This window comes from Myotis davidii, unplaced genomic scaffold, assembly GCF_000327345.1.
Source record: "Myotis davidii unplaced genomic scaffold, ASM32734v1 scaffold582, whole genome shotgun sequence".
In the NCBI taxonomy this organism is placed as follows: domain Eukaryota; kingdom Metazoa; phylum Chordata; class Mammalia; order Chiroptera; family Vespertilionidae; genus Myotis; species Myotis davidii.
The window spans coordinates 293646-317657 of NW_006294113.1; the positions used below are offsets into that span (position 1 = coordinate 293646).

The 24012-nt window shown below is 41.2% G+C and overlaps 1 protein-coding gene across 1 annotated transcript in view; it reads right to left on the reverse strand.

Moving 5' to 3' along the window:
- The window catches only part of BEST3 (bestrophin 3), a 40904-nt gene extending 23657 nt beyond the window's left edge, over positions 1-17247 (reverse strand). Inside the window, exons 1-5 of the mRNA XM_006768146.2 lie at positions 16876-17247; positions 14850-15017; positions 11309-11403; positions 10615-10848; positions 1136-1290 (exon numbers count right to left, since the gene is read on the reverse strand). Of these exons, the coding sequence (XP_006768209.1) occupies positions 1136-1290; positions 10615-10848; positions 11309-11403; positions 14850-15001 (636 nt within the window). The 5' untranslated portion in view covers positions 15002-15017; positions 16876-17247. The remainder of the gene's footprint in view (positions 1-1135; positions 1291-10614; positions 10849-11308; positions 11404-14849; positions 15018-16875) is intronic.
- Positions 17248-24012: the final 6765 nt, after the last annotated feature.

Sequence of the window (24012 nt, forward strand, 5' to 3'; positions counted from 1 at the left end):
TAGGGGCTGGGGAGGGATGCAGGAGGTTGGCCAGCTGGGGAGGGACCACGGAAGGGCTCCAGGGCATGTCAGGCCCCTCTTGCTCAGTCCCAATTGGCCGGACCCCAGCAGCAAGCTAACCAACGGGTTGGATCATCTGCCCCCTGGTGGTCAGTGCATGTCATAGCAACTGGTTGACTGGTTGCCCCCTGGTGGTCAGTGCATGTCATAGTTAGCAGTTGAGTGGCCTTAGCATATCATTAGCATATTACACTTTGATTGGTTGAACAGCCAACTGGTCAACTGGACACTTAGCATATTAGGCTTTTATTATATAGGATAAGTCATTTCTAGCCATTTTGGTATATTATATGGAGATATTTTTGTTTGTTTTTTTCTGTTTTTAAAACATGCTTGCCATAGATCTTAGAAAAAAGAAATAATCTATCCTAACCCTCCACCCCTGCCAAATAAGGTTGCTTATATTGACAGAAAATCTATCCTTCTTTGAAGCAGGAAGGACTGGGATCCATTGACTCCCTCCCCACCCCCCAATTGCACATAAATGATTATCTGAGACTGGAAAGAAGAGTTCACTTTCATTCAGAAGCTATTTTTAAATCATTCACTCCTCTTAGCCTAATCCAGGCAGGAGACTGTCATGGCACAAATCTATCTAGCTCTTACATTAATTTGTTTCTCAGGTGAATTCAGGGTTATTTTGTTGAATAAAAACACAATTTTGTTTCCTGGAGCATCTGAAAAGCTGGCTTAACCTTGAACTATTCCAATTTGGGGAACTGACTGGGGAGGTCCTGGAGCCAGGGATGCAAATATGCTGTGTGGGCACCAGATCCTGCAGAACCCTTGGCAGACATTGCCAATCAATCAAGGGACACTTTCCTACAGAGCACATTGCAAGCCCAATACTGTTAGTTAACACAGAGTTTCCAAGCAACCAAATGCCAATCAACCTGAGTTAGAACCTGTGTGCTATCCTGTCCTGCATGCTGAGGGTTCTGAATTAAGCAAAGCAGATTCGCCCTGGTCCAACCTGTCACATCCAGCTCCCTCTTGGTCTCTGATTAGCATCGTGTGTGTGTGTGTGTGTGTGTGTGTGTGTGTGTGTGTGTGTGACAATTTATGATGTACTTACAGTCATCAATGATTGTAGATCAACACTGTCTCTGATTCTACCTTCCTTCCGGGCTTTCGCTGCCAGATTTCCAAACCAGATGAATGGAACCCAATATTTCAAATGAGGCGACTTGAGGTGGTCAAATAATTTTCTTTCATCTGTTGTCATAAAACCTTTGGACAAAATAAAAATAGCTGGATTATACAGACTTAGTTTAGCACTAATACATTGCCATAAGTATTTCAGTGTCTACTATGTGAGTGTATAATGGAGGAATATTAAGGAAATATCGAGGTTCCTGTCACAAGTACTTTATACTTGTGTTAGAGATAAGGAATGTGTATGCATGAGCACACACACACACACACACACGGTGTGTGAACACACAACTTATGCTTCACTACATGAGGCAATGCATGTTGGCAATCCTTGACAGAGATGGCCAGTAGGGAGTAAGGCCATATTGAGTGTGGCCCAAGCATCTGGGGAAGGTTTCTTCTTTAGGTTTTGATTTACTCATCCAAAATTGGGAACGAAAATACTTAGAATTTTTAGGATTAAGAGAATAAAGGGTAATAATGTATACAAAGCATTTAGTGTAGTGTGGAAACATGGCCACATGACTCTTCTCCTGACCACTCCATTCCAAGTCTTAATTAATGAGGTCCTCATCTGTGAAGCCTCCCTCCCGGACTTTCTCCGCTTCAACGCTCCCACCACCGGCTCTCTCTTGCCGTGCATTATGGCATGTTACCCAGAAATGTTTCCCCTGCAGAGTTCCTTGGGAAGGACAAGAGCATATTATTTTCATCATTCTCACAACATTTTGCATCTACTTGAAAGGTGCTTCTTTAAGTGTGTGTGTGTGTGTGTGCGTGTGTGTGTGTGTGTGTGTATGTATAACACAATTTGCTTGAGTTTGCAGAGAACTCTCCAAGCCTCGGTTTTCTTATGTGTAAAAGAGAGATGATAATATGTACTTCACTGAGATGTAGAATTACCTGAGATGATGAACACATGTCAAGAGGCTGACAATGCTTAGCACACACTTAGTACTCAGTAAGGGCTGAAGCATAATGTACTATGTGAAACTTTAGCTACCCACCCCCTCCCATCTACAACCAAGGAAAGGAGAGATTTGAATAGTAGGCGGAATAACGTAGCAGGTTTATTTGATAAACATTTATTGAATGTCTACTATGGACCAGGGTTTGTTCATACAAAGATTCACACTAAAAGCTTACAGTTTACACTTAACCTTTTATTTTTTAAAAAGGGAATAATTCAAATGGTGCAAAAACCCCAAAGGGCCAAAGGAATATTAATGGGGAAAGGGAGTCTCATTTTCCCAGCCACACAGTTTCCAGAAAAATATCACGAATTTCACATAGCCCTAATTTTTAAAAACACAAATGGATTTATATGACACACATGTCTATTGTTTGCTTCTATTTTCGTTATATCTTGAAGATATTATTTATTAATATATAGAGAGCAGGGTCCTTATTTTTAATGGCTGCATCCTAGTTAACTGTATAAAATACTTATTTAATGAGTCCTCTTTTGAATAGACTTGAAGTAGTTTTTAAATTTTTGTTATTAAAGTTAATGGTGCCATGACTATCCTTGTATTTAACCCTTTGACTTTTTAAAATATATATTTTTATTGATCTCAGAAAGGAAAGGGGAGGGAGAGATAGAAACGTTAATGAGGAGAGAGAATCATCCATCAGCTGCTTCCTGCACGCCCCCAACTGGGGATGGAACCCACAACCCAGGCATGTGCCCTGACGGGGAATCAAACCTTGACCTTCTGGTTCATAGGTCAAGGCTCAACCACTGAGTCACACTGGCCAGGCACCCCTTTGATTTTCTAAGTGCACTTTTAAATGTTCATTATGATTTAGTATAAATAATATTTTCTGAATTAAAGTGTATTTCAAAAACTGATTATTTGTGAAGTAATAATTTTTCAGTTACTTTTGTCTCAGTAACGAAACCATTTACTTATGAAATTCTGATAACACATTTAGATAAAAATTTACTTTTGCCCCAATGTGACAGTTTTATCCTTGAGCATCTTAATCAGTGTATGAATCTGGCCATCCTGTTTAAAGTAGTCCTCCCTCCCAAACACGAAGGCTGAATTTTACTTAAGAGGTGTTGCTGTAGCACAAAGAAGTCAAGGGAAAAGTGAGACTTGGTCATTTTGAGAGTCACCAATTCATAGAGCTTTGGAGTTACCTAGATTTTTTATATGATCTAGGCCAGTGTGTTTGATGATAAGGGTATCGAAATCACCTGTGATACCTGCACTTGGAGGGCGCTGGGCCCCAGCCTCACCCACTAAAGCACTCCATAGCGCAGAGTCTCACGTGGATGCTTTTAGAAAATACCAACGCATTGGCCTTACCCCCAGAGCCTGATTCTCGAGCCTGATTCTCGAGTGAGGTCCAGGCATCGGCATGCTGGGTGATTTCATGGAACTGGGCTCAGGAAGTTGCATGTTTGCCAAACTCTACAGGAAAACCTGGCACTGATCTATAGCAGTGTTTGAAAATCACTGCCCCACCGACAGAAGATTCTGTTTATTCATATTTGAAACAAACAGAGTAACAACTACAAAGCCAATATTTACTAACAGGAGACTAGTTTTAGATAATAGATTATTTGTATTAGCTTAGAAGGGTTCTGCTCATGCCTGGGAAATTGGATTCTCTTCGGAGTTCAGAAATCAATATGAGCCTAATTCTGTTCTCATTTCTTGGTGTATCTCAAAGCCATTGCACGAGCCAGATAACTATGCTTTCCTCCCCACCCCGCCCAGAACTTGCAGAGCGTGATTAATTCTTATTACAAGAAGTTAATAGATGGCCTGACCTGTGTGGATTGAGCATTGTCCCGTGCAATAGGAGGTCAACGTTCAATTCCTGGTCAGAGCACATGCCTGGGTTTCAGGTTCAATTCCCAGTAGGGGGCAAGCAGGAGGCACTCAATCAATGTTTCTATCTCTCCCTTCTTCTCTCCCTAAAAAAAACCCCAAAAACCATTTTTTAAAAGAAAGAATTTAATAGATGAATTTGACCTGTCTTGGTTCTATGCATCATCCTTTACCTGGAAACCTATTCTCAGATATTTCATATCAATTACTTCACAGTTATATTCTTGGGATTATAGTGCAATTTTCAAAAATATCCCCATTTGTATACTGGCTGCAATCTCTGTCATTTGACCAAGAAATAATTTTACTTTTAGTTATTTTTCATTCAGGAATATGGATCAAATTCTGCTGGCAAGTCCTTTCTTGGCTTCTTAGCTGAAAGCAAATATGAAGAGTGAGGGTTTAGCACTGACCAGTGTCTCAGTGGTTAGAGCACCAGCCCTCTCACTGAAGGGTTGAGGGTTCGATTCCTGGTCAAAGGTACAGACATGGTTTGCAGGTTCAGTCCTGAGCCGCAGTCAGGGCTCGTGTGGAAGGCAACCAATTGATGTGTTCTCTCACATCTATGTTTCTCTATCTCCCTCCCTCCACTCTCTCTAAAAATAAATGAAAAAAATATCCTCAGATGAGGATTCACAACAGCATTGAAAAAGAGTGAGGGTTTATTTAGTGCAAACGCCAAAGCTGAAGTCAGGCTTCCCCCACCTCCCCACCATGTAGCACACTTACCACGGACTGGAAGCGGTCATGCAAAGCAAGGAAAGCTGGTGGTTTTTAATTTTAGCCCAAATATATTGAAAGATGATTAACCAGACATTAATATGTCCGCCAAGAGTGTACAGGCAGAATAATTTTTGTTATTCCCTGTGGGGTCACACATCTTAGCCAAAGTAACCCTGTCTTTGGAAACCAAGTTTTCGATCAATTGAAAGAAAATCTCTAGATTGCTGATCAAATCAATTCAAAGAGCATTTGCTATCAAAGGACGTGTTATCCTCATCAGTACTTCAGGCCATTTTAACCAGAAACCGGTGATCTTGTTCAGAATGTGGTCTTCATCCGCATTTCTAAGGCTAAGTTAACCACAGGTATTGATTTCCTACCGTTTGGCAGCAGTATCAGTTGGCTAGTCCTCACAACCTTTGTCTCCTTCCCATGTCAGTCTTCACGCCATGCTCCCGCGGGCCCTATCCATGCTCCTGACATTGCTATTTTATCTCGCCATTGCACCTGCCTGGAGTTTCTCTTGTTATATCTTTCCTTCTGGCTTTCTGGCTGGTACAGCTCTGCTCAGCAATTTCCTACTGCTTATCCCAAAGAATCCTTAATATTTCAGGTCAAAGTAAATAAAAATCTACACACACACACACACACACACACACACACACATATGTTTGTATTTGCTTGCAACTTGAGTTGTGGTTTGATGGAGTAAGTTCTGCTACTTCAAGGCAAATTTTATTGCCCTCAAGTCAAAGGACTAATTAAGTCCATTGACAAACAGTATTCCAGTTGTCATAGATTTTGTCTGTACAATTGATCTATTTTTCCTCGGTAGCAGCTGAGGCAGATGTCTTGCCTTTAAAGCAGCGTGTGCAAATGAGGCTCTATTACCAGAAGAGCTACAAGCCCTGCATCTGAAAACCTGAAGGCAGGATGGGTTTGTTGCCAGTTCTTTCTGAAAGAGAAAGTTGTGATTCAGCAACTGAGCCCTTCTCAGAGAGATGACTTTTTCAGGAACATTGCAAAGTGCCTGGCTCATTTTCATCTTTGTATTTCCCATATGAATGGCAGGAAGCCACCAGATTCAACTACAGCTGTCCTCTAAATTCAATGGTGGAGGTTTAGAAATCCCTGCCAAGTGGGAAAACCAAGGGGAGGCGAAATGAGATTGAGATGGAGTCACATTGTGAAGGCATTGTGTGGGGCTGTCTGTCAGACATTTTATACAACGAACCACAGTAAGATACGTGTGGTTCACAAAACAATGATTGGCTCTTCTACCCGATGTTTTCCATCCCATTCCATGCCATTTAAAATGCTGGTTGTAAGCTATGCCATTAAAATGACTTAAGCCCGCCAGTTTGACTCGGTGGATAGAGCGTTGGCCTGCGGACTGAAGGGTCCCAGGTTTGATTCCGGTCAAGGGCATGTACCTTGGTTGCGAGCACATCCCCAGTGGGGGGTGTGCAGGAGGCAGCTGATCGATATTTCTCTCTCATCGATGTTTCTGACTTTCTATCCCTCTCCCTTTCTCTCTATAAAAAATCAATAAAATACATTTTTTAAGAAATGACTTAAGAACCCAATACTAAGTTACAACTCACAGTTTAAGCAGCTCAAAATAGGAAATGGTTGAGTAAAATCAGTTTCTGGAACAGCTATGCTGAACAAAGACAGAGAAACTCCTCTGTGTTCTCGATATGAGTCAGCCATCTCCCCACCCCTAAATCAGTATCCTATGTGTATCAGTAATTCACTGCCTTGCACACATGACACACAGGAACTATCAACACAAGTCAGTGCTCTACCTCCTCACCTGCCCAGGTAGCTAAGAATTTCATTAGCTCTCTGTGAATAGATTTGAGACAATTTGCAGATAAAGTTGAGGAGTTAATAGATGTACCTAGTGCAATGGATCCTAAAGTTTGCTACACATTAGAATGGTTTGGGAGCTTTAAAAACCACTGATGCACCCTATTCCTATTGAACCTAATTCCTGGGAGGGAGAGTCAGACACCAGTGTTTTTAGAAGATCTCTAGTGATTCCAACTAGCGCAAGGACCCTGAGCATGGAATGACATGGCAAACTGGCCATGTCAGCATTTTTGTCCAGGTCAGATCCTGCAGTGCTGCTGCGGAGCTTGTTAAAAATGTGGATTCCTAGCTCATAAACCCCAGAGGTTCTGATTCTGTCCATTGCCTGGGAACCTGCCACTGAAATAAGCACCCCAGATAATTCAGTGAGCACGGTCTACACTGACAGTTTGAGGAACACTGAATGGGTAGCCTTGCTTTAACTCCTGAAAGAGAGCTGTGGGGAGCCTTCAGACAGTGACCAGCCGAGACTGCCTGTACGTGGTGCTGACTCAAGGATGGGCTAGCTCTCCGGCACACTCTCTCCCCTGGGTAATGCCAGTGCACACGGTGCGTCAGGTTTCTCTCACAGGATGACATTCTGTCTGTCTGGGCTCATCATGTGAGGCTGAAAAAAAGAAACTGACTCAGCCTGTAGAAGTTCAGCCAACAGAGGGAAAACTGGCACAGCTGTGAATACCACTGGCCCTTGATCATCTCTCCTGTAACACAGAGCAGTTGGAGATTTCAGAGACCAAGGAGCCCCAGAGCCATGCAATGCGCCAGGGAAAACGTGAGCAGGAGACCACAGGGCAGAAAGTCAATATAACACAAAATCCATTTGGTTTTACTTAGTGAGAGAAGATCACAGATTAAATGATCTAAATAACGCCAGCAACTCCAATGGGGCTCGCCTTCCAGCCAGTGCATCTAAAGTTAGAATCTTTATCTCACCGGCCACTTGACAATTGGGAGCTTGCTTAGTTGTATTAATGTCTGTTAACGATCAGCATTGAACGGAATTCCCTAGGGCTCTCGTTAAGCTCTTTCTAGTCGTAGAAGAAGCTCAAGAAACTTCATATAAAGATTCTAGGGCTTTAAGAAAAGTAGAGTGCCCTTTCCTCAAATTCTACTCTTTTCTCACCATTCTTATGGGCACAGAGGAAATTATTTTAGAGAAATAGAAATTAATCATAGAGATATGAAATTCAGCTGTACTTGTGGTTGTCTCTGAAAAAGATTCATGTAAGAAAAGATTTGTAATAATTTTTACTGATCTTTGAGGACATGGGCCATATCTGTTCTTGCTTACAGCTGCACTCCAACCAACTGAGCAACCCAGCCGGCCGGGGCACAACTCAGCCTTCTTGAGCTCAGGTCTGCCCAGAGGCCCCCAAACCTCTCCTCCCCCAGCCATCCTGGCTCCCTCCTGATTTGCTTTTAATATGGAGATGACGCTGAGAGGAGGAGATTTGCTTTGAGAATTGCGCCTGGTGTCTGGTTCCTGTCAGCGTGCATTCTCTTCATGTCAGGGATGCGTCAGGAGTAGAGAAAGATCACCTTTATCCATCCGAGTCAACTTTAGCTCTCACTCATCAGTGTGGAATGGGTCAAACCTTTCTCATTTATTTTTGGGTCTTTCTTCAGATGTGGTAATTCTTACTGCACTTGATCCTATAGATCAGTGGTTCTCAACCTTGGCTGCACATAAGAATCACCTGGGAATCCTTTTAAAATCCTGATTTCTGGGCCTCATCCTCCGGAAATTCTGTTTCTTTGTTATGGGGTGGGGCCACAACATTAGCAACAAAGAAACAGGATTTCCGGAGGAGGCCCAGAAATCAGGATTTTAAAAAGATTCCCAAGTGATTCTAATGTGCAGCCAAGGTTGAGAACCACTGCTATAGATGTTGGGGTAAGAAAATTAAGTTATCAAGTAGTGTTTGCGACTTCATCATTCTGAAGCACTATTCACCTTTTGCATTTGGAGGGGGTGTGGAGGTTAATTTTTAAAAGTTTCTACTGCTTTTACATCTTAATATATCTGTGCATTTGCTAGGCTATTGAAACTTTCTCACATCTGTAACCCCAACAACATCCTCAGCACCCCTCCTTATTGATTTCTGCCTTGACTTTCTCAACCACCTGGTCCTTTAGTTTAAGAAGACCTAGGATGTCACATCAAACACGTCTTCTAAAGTGGCCAAAGAGCCATGTTATGCTGTTGTACTAGGTGATTTCATTATTGCTAGCAAGAACTAGTAACATCCTGTAACATCTACCGTGTGCCAGATAGTGCTGTAGACACTTTGCAAATGTTAACTTGATTAATCCTCACAAGAAGCCAATGAGGTATATGAGATAGGTGGTATTATAAATTACCATAAACTCATTTTATGGATGAGGAAACTGTGAAGCATAGAAAGGTTAAGAAATGCACACAAAGTCATGTAGCTAGTAAGGGGTGGAGGAAGAATTTGAACTCTTACTCTGTGTTCTTAGTCACTATCTATATTACCCATCTAACAAGGCAAAGCCAAACCAAACCAAAGGCCCCCACACCCCGCCCCAAAAAAACACCTCCAAAAACAAACCAAAAATAGTATCCTTTAAAAAAATGTATTTTCAAGGACATTTTAGAGAAGGAGAATAGACACAGCAACCTAATTTGAGTGCATACTCAATATAAAAATGGAATCATCTCATGATTCTTTTGTCTGGTACACATTCATTAATCCGTTCCAACAAACACTTCCATCTATTAAGAAGAATCCAGCACAACAACCAATATGTATTCAGCATATGCCAACAATCATCTCATTTAATCCTCACCCCACTGAAGGCTGGTTTAACTCACAGCTTCTCTAAATATTAGCACACCAAAGAGAACCATCTTCCAGCATAAGTGTTACTCAGCGCAGCGTACCTAGGAGCCCAGGTAGGATAACGGCATCTGCTTTGAGAAATAGCGAGACAACAGACCCACACTGCAGTGGTCTTTCACTGCAGCTCTCTGGGTCGGCCTAGATAAAACCCACACTGCTGGTTCCTACCAGAATCTCCTAATGTTTTGGGAAAAGTATTAATTTAGGAGTTCTGAGCCTGGATTACAACTGTGCGCTGTGTGATCCAGGGCTGTTCATAACCTCTCTGAGACTGTTTCTTACTTTTCTCATTTTTTTAAAAAGTCCAAGGGAAATAATATTCATGAAAATGGATTAACTGTAAAGTGGTAGAAAATGTAAGGTAATGTTATAGATGGTTTATATATTTTTATTGATTTCAGAGAGAAAGGGAGAGTGAAAGAGAGATAGAAACATCAATGATGAGAGGGAATCATCCATCAACTGCCTCCTGCACACCCCCTACTGGGGATTGAGCCTGCAACCTGGGCCTGTGCCCTTGACCAGAATCGAACCTGGGACTCTTCATTCCCCAGGCCGACGCTCTATCCACTGAGCCAAACCAACTGGGGCTGGATGGTTTAAATCAGTGGTTCTCAACCTTCCTAATGCCACGACCCTTTAATGCAGTTCCTCATGTTGTGGTGACCCCCAATTTCATTGTTACAAATTGAACATAATTAAAGCATAGTGATTAATCACAAAAACAATATGTAATTACATATGTGTTTTCCAAAGGTCTTAGGCGACCCCTGTGAAAGGGTCGTTCGACCCCCAAAGGAGTTGCGACCCACAGGTTGAGAACCGCTGGTTTAAATAAAGATGATAATAATTATCATATTTACCTATAGGTCATGTGACTGTTGTTTCTTTTCCTCCAAACCCTCGAGTAAACTTTTTGAGGGCAGGAACCATGTCTTATCATTTTCCCCTCTGAAGACTGTTTCTAGCACATAGTAGTTAATCAATAAATATTTCGTGAATGAATGAATGAATAAAAGGGATTTTCAAAGGAATTTTGAAGGTTCCCATCTAGACTGAGAGGAGCCCATGGGAAGCAAAGCCATTCACAATACCTGCTTCCACCACGTGGTCCATCGTCGGAAACCTTTTGTACACAGCGGTGCTCACCGAGCGGAAGATGAGCAGGGACGTGAGGTTGACGTAGCGCATCAGTGTCCTCCGGAGCAGGCGCCCGCGCTCGTCCCTCCCGTGCACGCTGCTGGAGATGAGGAACATCAGCCTGTCTGGCCAGGGCAGGTTCACGAACTGGTTCCACCATCGGTTCACGACCAGAGTAACATAAAACCCTGTAGAATCGCAGGAAAATGATAAAGCGCGTCCTTGGAGCAGACACGTCAACACCGATGCGTTTAGCAGAATTTTAGCCTTTTTACGGTTTGGGGTATAAAAATACGTTGTTATCCAGACCTTATGATGTTGCCCTCCAGAAAAAAAAAACATCATTTGTGCCTGGCAATGCCATAGCACCCAGTAAGTGGGTATTAGAACTCAAAAATTGACAGCAAAAATGGAGGGTTAGTGAAGAGAAAGCTTCATTGTCCAATAGCAGATCATTACCTCACACTTGTTTGGGATTAATGTAGCGGAAGCGGCCCTGAGGGTGAACCTTACGGATGATTCTGGTTCTATTGCAAGCGGTGGCTTTTCAGGCATGCCTTGCAGCTCAGAAACACTCCCATGCAGTCATCGGTGTCATCCTAACGGAGACAGTTGTGTGGCTGCATTCTGCGTGTGACCTATACTTACCAAGCACAAAGGTTACTGGAATTTGTTCAGCATATCTGTCACAGTAAATTGATAATTTTTCAAAGTAACGTTTTTGGGCTCCTGTAAGTAACAATCTGGAGCAAAAATAAAACGCACAGCCCTTTATATTATACTTCTGCACCTGCTTTGCAAGTGATATTCAGTGCAAACAATTAAGCACAAATAATCTTAAAATTTTTTTTTTCAAGGAGCAATAACTTTTTCTTTTCCACCTATGCTGATGTATCTCAAAAGCTGAATCTTTCAAGTACGAATGTTTTTAGTACATAAATGTTATTGGCCATTAGATTTATTGAACATTTTATTTTTAAAGACGTTATATTTTAAACTTTTGTCTGATTAATGCATTGGGTTTGGAGCACAGTACCTCATAAAATAGTTTCTTTTTCAATCATTCATCAGGTGTACTCAAAGAGAAAAAAAATCTTGATTAAGAGGATTACAGTTATTAAGTTATTATTGAATAATCACCCTGATTTTAACATCTTGATCTTGCTTTCTCCTGAATATGCTACTCAGCACATTCTTGATTTTCTGTGTTGTATTTCAAGGGATATTATAACTTTATTTTAAAGCCTGCAATTATTTAAAATATAAAATAACAGATTTAACAATTAGAAGTGGAAATTTTTATTATTACATTTGGTGGGTTTATATTAACATAATATAAATATGTTATATTTATATTATAGATCCAACCCAAATTCACTTCATGATACTGTTAGACATAAATTCATTTAATGGAATTATTATTAATATTTGTGCTGCAGGGAGGAGATGCAGAGTCAGAAGGAATGTCTCCAGGTTAATAATGATCAAAATCTGGAAAGAGAAGCAACAGAGATGGTTTGCATCAGGGAACGAGTGTAGCTGTTCCAAAGGAGAAGGGAAGCCCTTGGAGAGGCCCGTGTTAACATGCTTCAGAGGCCTGTCTGGGTCAGCAGAACTTCGATAAAGGAAGTAGAGGGAGAGTGAGGGAACAGTGAGCCAGCAATCAGATCACAGATGAAGAAATGGGAGCTGGCACTGACAAAGCAGGATTGCAGGGTATGGGGCATGGGGTGGGCTTGGAGTTCTGGCCTCAGCTTTGGAAGAGGTGTCAGAAATTCTGGAGTCAGGAGAAGCTGACAAGAGAGGCATCACCTCTCTGCAGAGCCCATCAGGTCATGCTGATGAAAAGTTACCGCCAGAATGGTTTTGGATACTCCAATAGAAATGGTCAAAGAGGATTTAATTGTGGAAAGCACAGGCCATAGGGTCAGGGGAAGCTGGGTTTGAATTCCAGATCTGCCACTTACAGATTTGAATTTTGAGCATACTTTAAAATCTCTCTGAGCCTCTATTTTCTCAGGTGTACTAGTAAATGGGGATAATAATAACTATGCATCAGGAATGTTATGAGGATTAAATAATATATAAAACAACATAACACATGGTGTTGTACTTAATAACAAAATGATTGTTATCCTATATAATAAAAGGCTAATATGCAAATCAACCTAACAGGGGAACGACAGGTCGCTATGATGCACACTGACCACCAGGGGGCAGATGCTCAATGCAGGAGCTGCCCCCTGGTGGTCAGTGTGCTCCCACAGGAGAAGCACCGCTCACCCAGAAGCCCTGAGTCGGGCTCATCCCCGAGGGCTCCCAGACTGCGAGAGGCGCAGGCTGGGCTGAGGGACCACCTTCCCCCAAGTGCACGAATGTCTTGCACCGGGCCTCTAGTTATTAATAGTTGGCCAAAGGAAAAAATATTTAACTAATAGACACATATAGAAATTTTACTAGTTAGAAAGTACTACAGCGATTATTTTGTCAAATCCATACAAAATTAGGAAGAGATGTAATCAAATTAATGAATTCTGGTGCTGTCTTATGACTTTTGCTAATTATATTTATTTGCTTTTAATAGGATAAAAAAAACTTAGGGCCATTAGTAGACACGGGAAGAAAACTATGTCTATATCTTTCTACATGTATACTTGACATTCTTGACAAATTCAGCCTATAATTCTTGGTGTACCTTTGATCAAGATATAAGGATCTATTTTAACAAGCTTTTACAATTGGACTTCAAAGAATGAAGAATGACTTGAACTAATGGTTATTGTTATAAGTATAAGCACTCTTTGGTTTTTAGAAAAAATATATGCATATAATTTTGTGGGGTGTAAATAAGATATTGGAGCAAGAGTTAAAGCTCCATGGAGCATTTCTGGCTACAATGCAACCATTCTAAGGGCTATTCTATTCTAAGCAGCAGTAGCAGCAATAAATTCACATTAGTAAAAATAAACTGAGACAATCCATGTCATGTGTCTTTCATCATCTCATATTCTGAAGGATTAGGTAAGACATAAATAAGTTGTCAAAATACTATTACAAGAGATATCTGAAGAATTATTAGAGGTTTTTAATACAACATTCCATTTAAAGACATTTGGCCAAAATGTATACCAATATATACGTTTCTCGAAATGGTGATTTTGATATTTAGCTACATAGGTCTTCCTATTTTACTTTTGAAAATTATCAGTCAACCAATATCCCTCTTGTTCAAGTGGGGTCCTATTGCTGCAAGGAAGAATGTAGGTGAGAGCAATGCTATACAAATGTGTTCATTTGTATGCAGAAGAAAAATAACGAACGGATGTACATAGAAAAGGTGGAAATACAGCCTCAAAAACCTTTAGCTTTTCTAGTTTGTTTTAATTCCCCCCAGAGAAGAAATGTACTCAACCAATTTTAATTTTAAAAAGCTAAAAAAGCGTCTATTTTATAATACTGGTAAAAATTGCATTAAGACTAATTTTTAGTCATAAACGCATTTGTTGGACATAATATTGCTCACATTTCCTGTCCATCTGACAGGCACAGGTTTTGAAATGATAAGGAAGAAACACCCCCTTTTGTAAACATAGCACGGCCTGAGCTCAGAAGATACAAAGACAATCAGTGAGTTTTCTGGCCTTTTCTTTAGTTGAAATATTGGGGAGGTGGGTGGGCTCCAGGCAAAAGGAAGGGAATTTCCTAGATTAGGTCTGTATGCCTGATAGACACCAGCCACAAACACGTTCATTACAATGGTAGTTGCTATGGGCCCTCAAATCACAAATTCCAACTATGAGCGGCATAGTTGAGAGAGGCACCAGAAATTATTCATTTGTGGACTTTGCCATTCAAAATCATTACGTAGCGAGGATCTACTAGTAAGTATAACTCTTCCATTCTGTGCCTCTAGCAACATTCTTGACATGCAACTAATGCCTCATCACGATCACTTCATGTGGGGCTGGAGAGAGAACCAGCGGAACATGACAGTGTGAGTCTATTTACCATCCTAAAAACGGTCGGTGTGGATTAAAATACCCTGTCCCGGGGAGAAGGCAACAGAGAGAATCATGCGAAGGAGGTTACATACGCCAAAGTCAGCAGCCACCGCAGGGCTCAGGTTTTTGAGACTGTATTCTCACGCGATACCTGATGGCCACCGAGGGAGGCATGCAAAGGAAAGTACCTGTACACCAAACTTATCGCTGTGTAAAAAACAGCAAAAACAATAAACTCCCTGTACAGTAGTTTGTAGATGCTGCCTCTCCACTTGAGGAGTAGCCTGTGAAATCCAAAAAAGGTCGCGTTGGCTACTTTACTGGAGTAAGTGACAGTCATCTTGGATAGTTTTTTTCTAGAAGAGCAAGAACACAAAATACAAGTAAGAAGCACATTGAAGACCAAGCGAAAGGCTGCATCTCAAAGGAAACCCACACCATCAAGCAGTCGGTCACCTCACCCCTCTTTTTACCTTTCTCAGTTTGCACAATTTGGAATTTGGACATAACCACCATCTTGGTGCTAAAGTGCTTAGTAGAAAAAGGAGGGAAATCATCTCTGGAAAGAATAATATTAGCAATTGTAAGCTTGCCTTAATTTCTAAGTATTATTTTTAGATTACATAGCCATTCCACCCTAAATATTTGAATAAATAAATGAGATATATGAGATAGGTTGTCATGTTACCTAACATATACTTTCTTAACCCACAGGAAGATTTGGGGTATTCATATGTTATATTGATTGACATTTTCAAAAGCAGTGACCAAACTTAATCTTTCGGCCTTCATTTGCCAAAGTATGTACAGAGGTATTCATTTATTTTACCCTTAAACCTCCAAAGGGGAAGTATGGCTCTCTTTTTAGAAATCAGGAGACATTGTTAGGAAGAAGCAAGCCCCACACCACCAGTGTGGCTCAGTGGTTAAGCATCGACCTATGAACTGAGAGGTCACGGCTCAATTCCCAATCAGGGCACATGCCTGGGTTGTGGGCTTGATCCAGTGTGAGGTGTGCAGGAGGCAGCCTTCCAATGATTCTCTCTCATCACTGATGCTTCTGTCTTTCTCTCCCTCTCCCTTCCTCTCTGAAATCAATAAAAATATTTTTTTTTTAAAAAAGAAACAAAAAAAGAAGCAAGCCCTTGTGGGAAGTTAATTACCGGATTACTTGTGCTGGTTTTAATTGGATGTGGGTGTCTCTCTAATAGAGCTCCAAGTGCATAGCTGGCACTCTAGGTACTTTAAAAGATAGACAAAATGTTGGGCCGCAGTGATACTAACAAAGATGCACTTCCCCGTTGAAAAATGTAGCACAAATCGCGTAGGGATGGCTTGCTTTCTGTTTGGAGCTAAAAAAATTGAGGCCATTATTCAGGACTCTTTCCACTTGGAGCTGTTCCAGGGGAGTGGGTAGGATGAGAACTGGGCCCCAAAACTCAGTTTTCAGTGAGTTCTTTGGAATTCCATGGCGTTTCACCAAGAGACTAAACATTCAGGTTTTGGGAAGATGGCCCAAAGCCAATCTATGAAATTCCTGCTCAACTACTCTCTAACATGGAACACAGATAAAATGAGATTTCTTTAAAACCTTTTGATTTTCTCAAAGGGATCCATGAGGAAAGTCTGAGGGAGCCACTTAGACTGAAATTATAGATCTTTTAGGCAGAATTGTTCAAGACACAAGAAATAAATCCTATAGCCAATTTCTTGTATAAAGTAGCCTATAGCACACATCTGACTATAAACAAGAAAAAGTTCTATTATTTAGAGCTGGGAAAATAATCCAATTCTAATTTGCCTGTTTCCCTGAGGAAATACAACTCTGGGACTCTCTTCACGGTCTTACTTTTTTGTTTTGGTAATCACAAACTTAAGCCTTCAATATTCCCGATTTCAATTAAAAAAACAACCCGGGGCCTTTTGGCACGAGCGAATGGCATTACGAAAGAACGGGACTCATGCCACAACGCCGGTTTCATATTTCCACCTTTACCTTGTCTCTTTGTCTGCTGTGAATACAGCCCAAATCGGGAGAGGGCCGTAATAAATTCAGCCCATTTCAAAATGATTACAGTCTTTTTGAAAGAACAGTCCTAGATAACTCTCTTTCATGGAACAGTTCAGCCCGTCGTTAAGCTCTGTCCGAAAAACAAAGACCAGATAGAGGAGAGGTCAGAATGAAAACGCAGAGGTGTACTCTCCGGCACTAACCTATTTATGTGGTTTGGAGTCTCCGACAGGACAGAAAATCTTCAGGCGCCCCCTGGCCAGGGCCCTCCGGGTCGGCGAGGCACTGTTCGTTTCACCCTTTGCTGGTGCACAGTCAGGTTTTCTTTCTGTTTCCTGGCCGCTGAGAGCACCCAGACAAGCTCAGGGGTTAAATGATTTTCCACTTGTGGAGGCCTGTTTATGCCAATTTGCCCAATGATGACAGTTATAGCCGGGAACAAACAGAAGCAGCAGCTGCTGAGGTGGCTTTTTTCTCATCTATAATTATAACTCCACCTGCCGCCCCGAGTACCCCTCTGAATGAGAAGTCGGAGGTGACGTGAAGGAGGACGGCCGGTTAGGTCTGTTATTTTCATTTTGACTTTGCCCCGGGATCAAGGAAGAAAGAGCCATTTTCCCCCCTAAAGAGCCCTGAGGAGGCTCCCCCGGCCAAAAAAGGGAATTAGGACAGGCTGCGTGTGCTCAAAACACAGAGTGAATTCTCCTGAAGCCATAAACCGGGGCAGACAAGAATATAAACAGGATTTACACTCACTGAAGAGGTATGGGGAGTGCTCTTGCTCTTCCATTAAAAGCAGCAAGCATGCATGCTTGAGGAAGACTGTCTTTTAGAAGAGCAGAGAGAATCATTGCGTGCGATGGCCCAGGGTAGTGGAAAGAGATTACGCACGGATTTGCTACCTTTGTTCTCTTTCCATGGCTGGCTAGGAGGATTTTCTAGTTATTAACCATGTTTTCTCTTAGATTATGCCACATATTTTTCTTCTCAAAAGAGAGAGAGAGTTCGAGAGAGCCTTCTTTAAATAATGACATCAATAATTTCAGGACCAATTCTTATAATTTTTCCAAACCTTCTAAAGCATGTGCACCAAGGACCTTAAACTAAATAAAACAACTACAAAAACATGTATTTTTTGTGGAGAAAGATGTGGGAAAATATGCTTCTAAAATTGGGAAGACACACATTTAGAAGGGTTTCTACAGTATTCTTAAGTTTCAGATGCATTTAGACTGGTGTCTTTATCAAACTATGAGCACCTTCGAGCCAAGACGGGTATAGGGGTCTCATTTCCTGCCGCATCCCTGTTCATGGTTCCAGCATGGAGCCCGTGTGTAATGAATATTCCATAGGAATTTTTTGTCTGCTTGTCATCTTATCTTCACTAAGGTACTTCTATTAGTACATTTGGGGAAATTTGTGAACATATTAAAAGCAAATATACAGTTGTGTACATTTTATATTTGGGTTGCTGTCAAAAGTGGTAGGAGAGACCTGGTGTTGCATGTATGAAGGTTTTCAAGACAGATAGAGGCTATGAAATTTTAGTAAGTCTAAAGTCAAGTGCTCATGGAATGGAAACATTGGAAGTATTATTTTTTTTAAAAAAAATTTCACTCTTACATCTTTTATTGGATGTGCAGTAGCCCTGAAACCTGGCCTGATTCCTGGCGGTCCTGACTGTGTAACTGGAGACCTGACTTCCCCCGGGCACTGTGGCTGCTTTCGCCGACACGGCGATCATGTTCATCTCTCTCCCGTCAGGTGCTTTGACGAGTGACTAATCAAGGTTCAGATAATATTCTAAATTCAAATTAGTCAACAATGATTAGATTGAATGAGCAAACTCCCATGATTGAGCTCTGAGTCTGGCGGCTATTCCTAACTGGAATAGAAAGATGTCATTTAGAAATGAACTCATTAGAGGGGACAAGCCATGATGGCCTTTTCCAAAATATTTAACGAACACCAAATCGCAAAGTTAACTGTTCATATGACTTTTTGAAGAAAACTTTAAAGTTCATTGTTTCAAATAGACATTTTTCTAGATTCTAAAAGTGTCACATGTTTATTAAACAATAAAGAATAAAACGGCAGATGAAGAAGGGAGTGGTACTCTGTCGTACTATCCTAGAGGGGTGATAATCGATTGGCATAAAGTTCATCTTATAGACTTTTGTAGAACACATTTTAACTCATAATTAACAACAAACATTCTGATAGACACTTAGGCAATTTCAGGGCTCTGTGAAGTAACACCACCAGTCATATTTTCTTCCTTTTTTCTTTTTTAAAGAATAGTTTATTGATTTTCAGAGAGAGAGGAAGGGAGAAGAGAGAAATGAGAGCATAACATCGATCATGCTTTTTCCTGCACAACCCAGGCAAGTGTCCTGACCAGGAATTGAGCCAGCTGCCTTTGGGTGCACTGGCCGATGCCCAACCAACTAAACCGCACCGGCCAGGCACATTTTTTTTTTTTTTTTTTTTTTACAGCAAGCATCAAGTTATGTGATCCCGACCACTTTGACTTTCAACAGTCCTGATAAACACATCTGATGCTGATTCCACTAAATCTTCAGTGACTGGACAATTCATTAAAAAGAGAAACTGATCATTTCTAAGTGATGGGAATACTGACATTCAATCCATAGGTGTCAAGATAAATCACCTTTTGTTCCTTAAGGAATCAGAAAACAACTTTAAGTAGCCACTAACCAGGAGTGGGCTTATTTTATAAGCCCACATTCATTTTAAACTGATCTACTTATGCCAAGTGGTTCTCAACCTTCTGGCCCTTTAAATACAGTTCCTCATGTTGTGCCCCAACCATAAAATTATTTTCGTTGCTACTTCATAACTGTAATGTTGCTACTGTTATGAATCGTAATGTAAATATCTGATATGCAGGATGGTCTTAGGCGACCCCTGTGAAAGGGTCGTTCGACCGCCAAAGGAGTCGCGACCCACAGGTTGAGAGCCGCTGACTTATGCCATTGATGTGAGAAATCTTTTTTCAAATTTCGTTTGAGTACGTGCTTGTATGTACATAGTCATGTGTATGTGAAACTTTGCATTCAAATATTAATCAAACACCAGAAATTGTTGTATTTTGAAGGATTTGATTCTGACTTTTGGACACGATTAGATGGGGACTAAGGAATCAGTAAACATTTCGAAGAGGAAAAGGGCTTGAGGAAGATCTGTGTTGCAGAAAGGTGAGTCTGTGAGAGGGTGACTGATGGACTCGAATGGGCAGGAACTATAGGAGGGAATCAGTTTGAAGACGATTAGGGTTGTTCCTGTATGAACTAGGGTGGTGGGTGAGTGGAAGCAGAGGAAGGATGGTGAGAGAGAGCCCAGAGGAAAACTACCACCGGAGGGTGGAAGACAAGAGGGAGGTAAGGGAGGAAGGGGAGGAGGAAAGAGTCGTCGGATATAACCTTTGCTTTGCCTTTTGTGCCCATTTGCTCATGAAAAACGAGAAGAGAATAAGATTTCAGATTTGTTCAGGTTACACAGTTCTTTGCAGGGTGTCATGTAATGTTGATATTCTTTATTTGACCCTGCGAATAGAAACATTTTATCAGCAAAATTAAATCAAAAGTAGGAGCTCATGTACCCCCGAAATGAAGTTATTGAACTAAGTATGATAAGCTGATCTTCAGTTTTTCTGAGACTTACTAATTTTGCTATGTGCTGGATCTCTCTAGAAAAAAGACAGTAGTCAGTGTCAACATATCAAGAAAAATCCATAGAGTAAACTTCGAGAACATTCACTCATTAAGGTGGTTTGCTGTTTTTTTGTTTTTCCACAGCAAAATGCCTTAGTTCAGTTGGCTTGCGAACCTCTCACAATGATATTTTCTTCCCTACGGGTGAGTTTTTATTGGCTCAGTGGGACGGTAAGTTTCTTAGGAATGCATGCCTTACTCTTTCTTGTATTTTCCTATTTACTGGTTGCCTTGATGGATCAGCAGCTGCATAACCAGCAGCTGATTGGGATAAGTCATGTGTCCATCCAGATGTGTGGGGGTTCCTGATAAATGTTGCAGAGAGAGCTCTGCCAAAAATAAAACAAAACACTGGGAAACCCCCTCAATTAATCTTTCCTCTTTGATTTCAGGGAAGAAAGAGCAAACTCCTAGGAAAGACTATTGAGTTTCATTATAGCTGAAGCTCTAAACTCATAAGAAACTGGATATTTGAGGAGTCATCATTACTTTCCTTACATAGAGTAATTGTCAACTCAGCAAAACAGAAATGCATTAGTTCAAATTCTGAAGGTTATCTTTTTCTAGTGGAAGGTACAGAAACTTTGTGCTATTTTAGCATAAATGCTTAAAGTCTAGAGAATTATTACTATGGTGCTTAAAGGTACCCTGCACTTTACAATCAATAATCTTTCTTAAATAGACAGTACTGCTTAGCTCAGATACATTACAGATTGCTAAAAAAGGCAACATGGAACCAACGAAAAAATCAGGTTAGCCCAGCCAGTGTGGTTCAGTGGTTGAGTGTTGACCTATGAACCAGGAGGTCGAGGTTCAATTCCTGGTTGGGGCACATGCCTGGGTTGTGGGTTCAATCCTCAGTGTGGGACATGCAGGAGGTAGCTGATCAATGATTCTCTCTCATCATTAATGTTTCTATTTCTCTCACCCTCTCCTTGCCTCTCTGAAATCAATAAAAATAAATCTTTAAAAAATCAGTTTAATTTCCCACATGAAAAAGTCATGCAAATCTAAGTATATTGTTTATTCCAAACAGCTGTGAAATTCTGCTCTGTCACCCATTCTGGAAATTACATTACTGTACTGTATGGGTAAAGGGAAGATACAAGTATAGAGGAACAATTCTATGCATAAATACTTCAACAATTCTCAAACACCGTTTCTTATGTGATAAAATGCATGTGGAAATGAAAAAACAGTTGTTGGTTCTGCTTCTCAAATATGGTGCATTGAGCATCCAGAATATTTTTAGTTTCTTAACACATAATAACTCTTTAGTAGTGATTACTGCTAGGGAGAGTAGTGGGTTTGGAGTAAGAGAGTGAAAGAAAATCTTCAGTTTTATTCCATATAATTTTGTATTTTTAAAATAACATCTATATTTTCATATTAATCATGTGCTAATCTTATTTGATGCCACTTCCAAATTTAGACCTCCAGCCCAGATAGTTTACCCATATCCAGTCTCAATACTTGACATTTCCATAAACATCTCAAACCCAACTTGCCTAAAACTGAACTCCTGATCTTTTCCCTGAGACGTGCTCTACCTGCAATCTTTCACCCCAGTTGAAGATTCCTTCCTCCAAAAAGGCCAAGAGCTTTGGAGTCAGCCTCAGCTCCTCTCTTTCTCTCACACCATGGTCCACACTTTCAGCAAATCCTATTGGCTCCACTTCAAAATATACTCAGAACCTGTCCCCTCACTCTCTCATCTCACATCCCCGACCCCACCGCTCCCACCTCATCAGAACCACCACCCTCGTGCTCCCAGCAGCCCTCCCTGCTTCTCCACTGCTCTCTCCAGTCTGTTCTGACAAAAAGGCAAAATGATCTTATTAAAGGTAAGTCAGGTGAGTCAAGCCACTCCTCTGCTCAAAACCCCTCAGTGGCTCTTGATCTGAGTAAAAGGCATGTCCTTCCACGGTCTGCAAGGACTGGCATGACCTGTTGTCATTCCATCTCTGGTCTCATTTCCTTGCACTCACCTGATCTGTGGACTCCTCTGCAGCCATACTCGCCTCCTTTCCTTCCTCCAACTTATCAGGTGTGGGCCCATCTTAAAGCCTTAAAATGGCCAGTCTTCCTGCCGGGAACACTCTTCCTCCAGGTCTCCAAGGGGCTGTCTCCCTCATCTCTTTCAAATCCTGCTCAAACATCTTCTCCCTGAAACCATCGCCCTACTTAAAATTGCTGCTGACTGCATTTATGAGGAGCGCTTGTACTGCTCTCCTTTGGTTTTTTATCCACACTGCTCATCTCCTTTGAATACAGGGTGGGACAAAAGTCGGTTCACAGTTGTTTGTATGAAAAATAACACAATAATAAATAAATAATAATAAAGAATAAACTGTGTTTCGTGTACTCACAACTGCAAACCTACTTTTGCCCCACGTTGTATATCCCATAGTTCACACAATGTTTGTGTTGACTGTCTATTTATCCCTATTAGAAGTTTCATGAGGGCAGGGGGCTAGCTGTGTTGTTCACTGATGAAAACAAAAGACCTCCAGTTCAATAAATATGTATTGGATGAATTCACTTGAAAAGAGGCCAGAGAAACTTCCTCTGTTTCTCATGACTATAAGTTTCAGGAGGGCAGGTTCCATGACTTTTCTGTTCATTGCTTTATATCCGTTGACCAGAAAAGCATCTGGCATTTAGCAGGCACCCTCTGAATATTTGTGGAATGAATCAGTGAACATATATTTTGAATCAGATGTTTAGCTAATCTTTTTTTCATATAAATGGTTTTTATGGAGTTAAAAAAAAAAAGGACTTCATGTTTTTCCTGAGGGCGTATAGGTTTTTCAGCACTCCGGAAAGCTAACGACAAATATCATTTAGGTTAGGGAGCCCTGAGTCCCAACTTTGCCTTCTGTCTGTGCTGGGGAATGCGACATCTGCATTCTGTGCGGTCACCTCGCTTCTGAGTTTCTGTACCCTTCGCTAACTCAGGACATTGAGTAGGGGTGTGAATGGTCTCTTCCAGGCAAACCATCTGTAACACTACCTCTCACTGTTTTTTCCTTTTTTAAATTTTTTTTTACTAACCTCAAGGAGATCCAGTGTAGGAGACCACTGCACGTTAAATAGCAACAAAATACTTGAAAATGGATAGAGATGGATATAAATTGACGTCTACTTCCTGTTGACTACTCCAGAGCATCATGTTGCTCTAAGGCATGGGACTAAGCGCTCACTTGGCTAGTGACAAGTTCATTGCACACCCTTTAAGATAACAGTGTAATGAAAGGATGAACACAGTAAATGTTCTTTGATGACGGTCTAGGTCCGTGGTCGGCAAACCGCGGCTCACGAGCCACATGCGGCTCTTTGGCCCCTTGAGTGTGGCTCTTCCACAAAATACCACAAAATACCACAAAATACCACGTGTGGGCGCGCACATACAGTGCGATTGAAACTTCATGGCCCATGCACAGAAGTCAGTATTTTGTGGAAGAGCCACACTCAAGGGGCCAAAGAGCCGCATGTGGCTCACGAGCCACGGTTTGCCGACCACTGGTAGGTAGTGATGATACCATTCTTGTATCTCAGAAGGGGCCTTGGGGTTCTTGACCTTCTGAGATAGGGGATATGATTCTT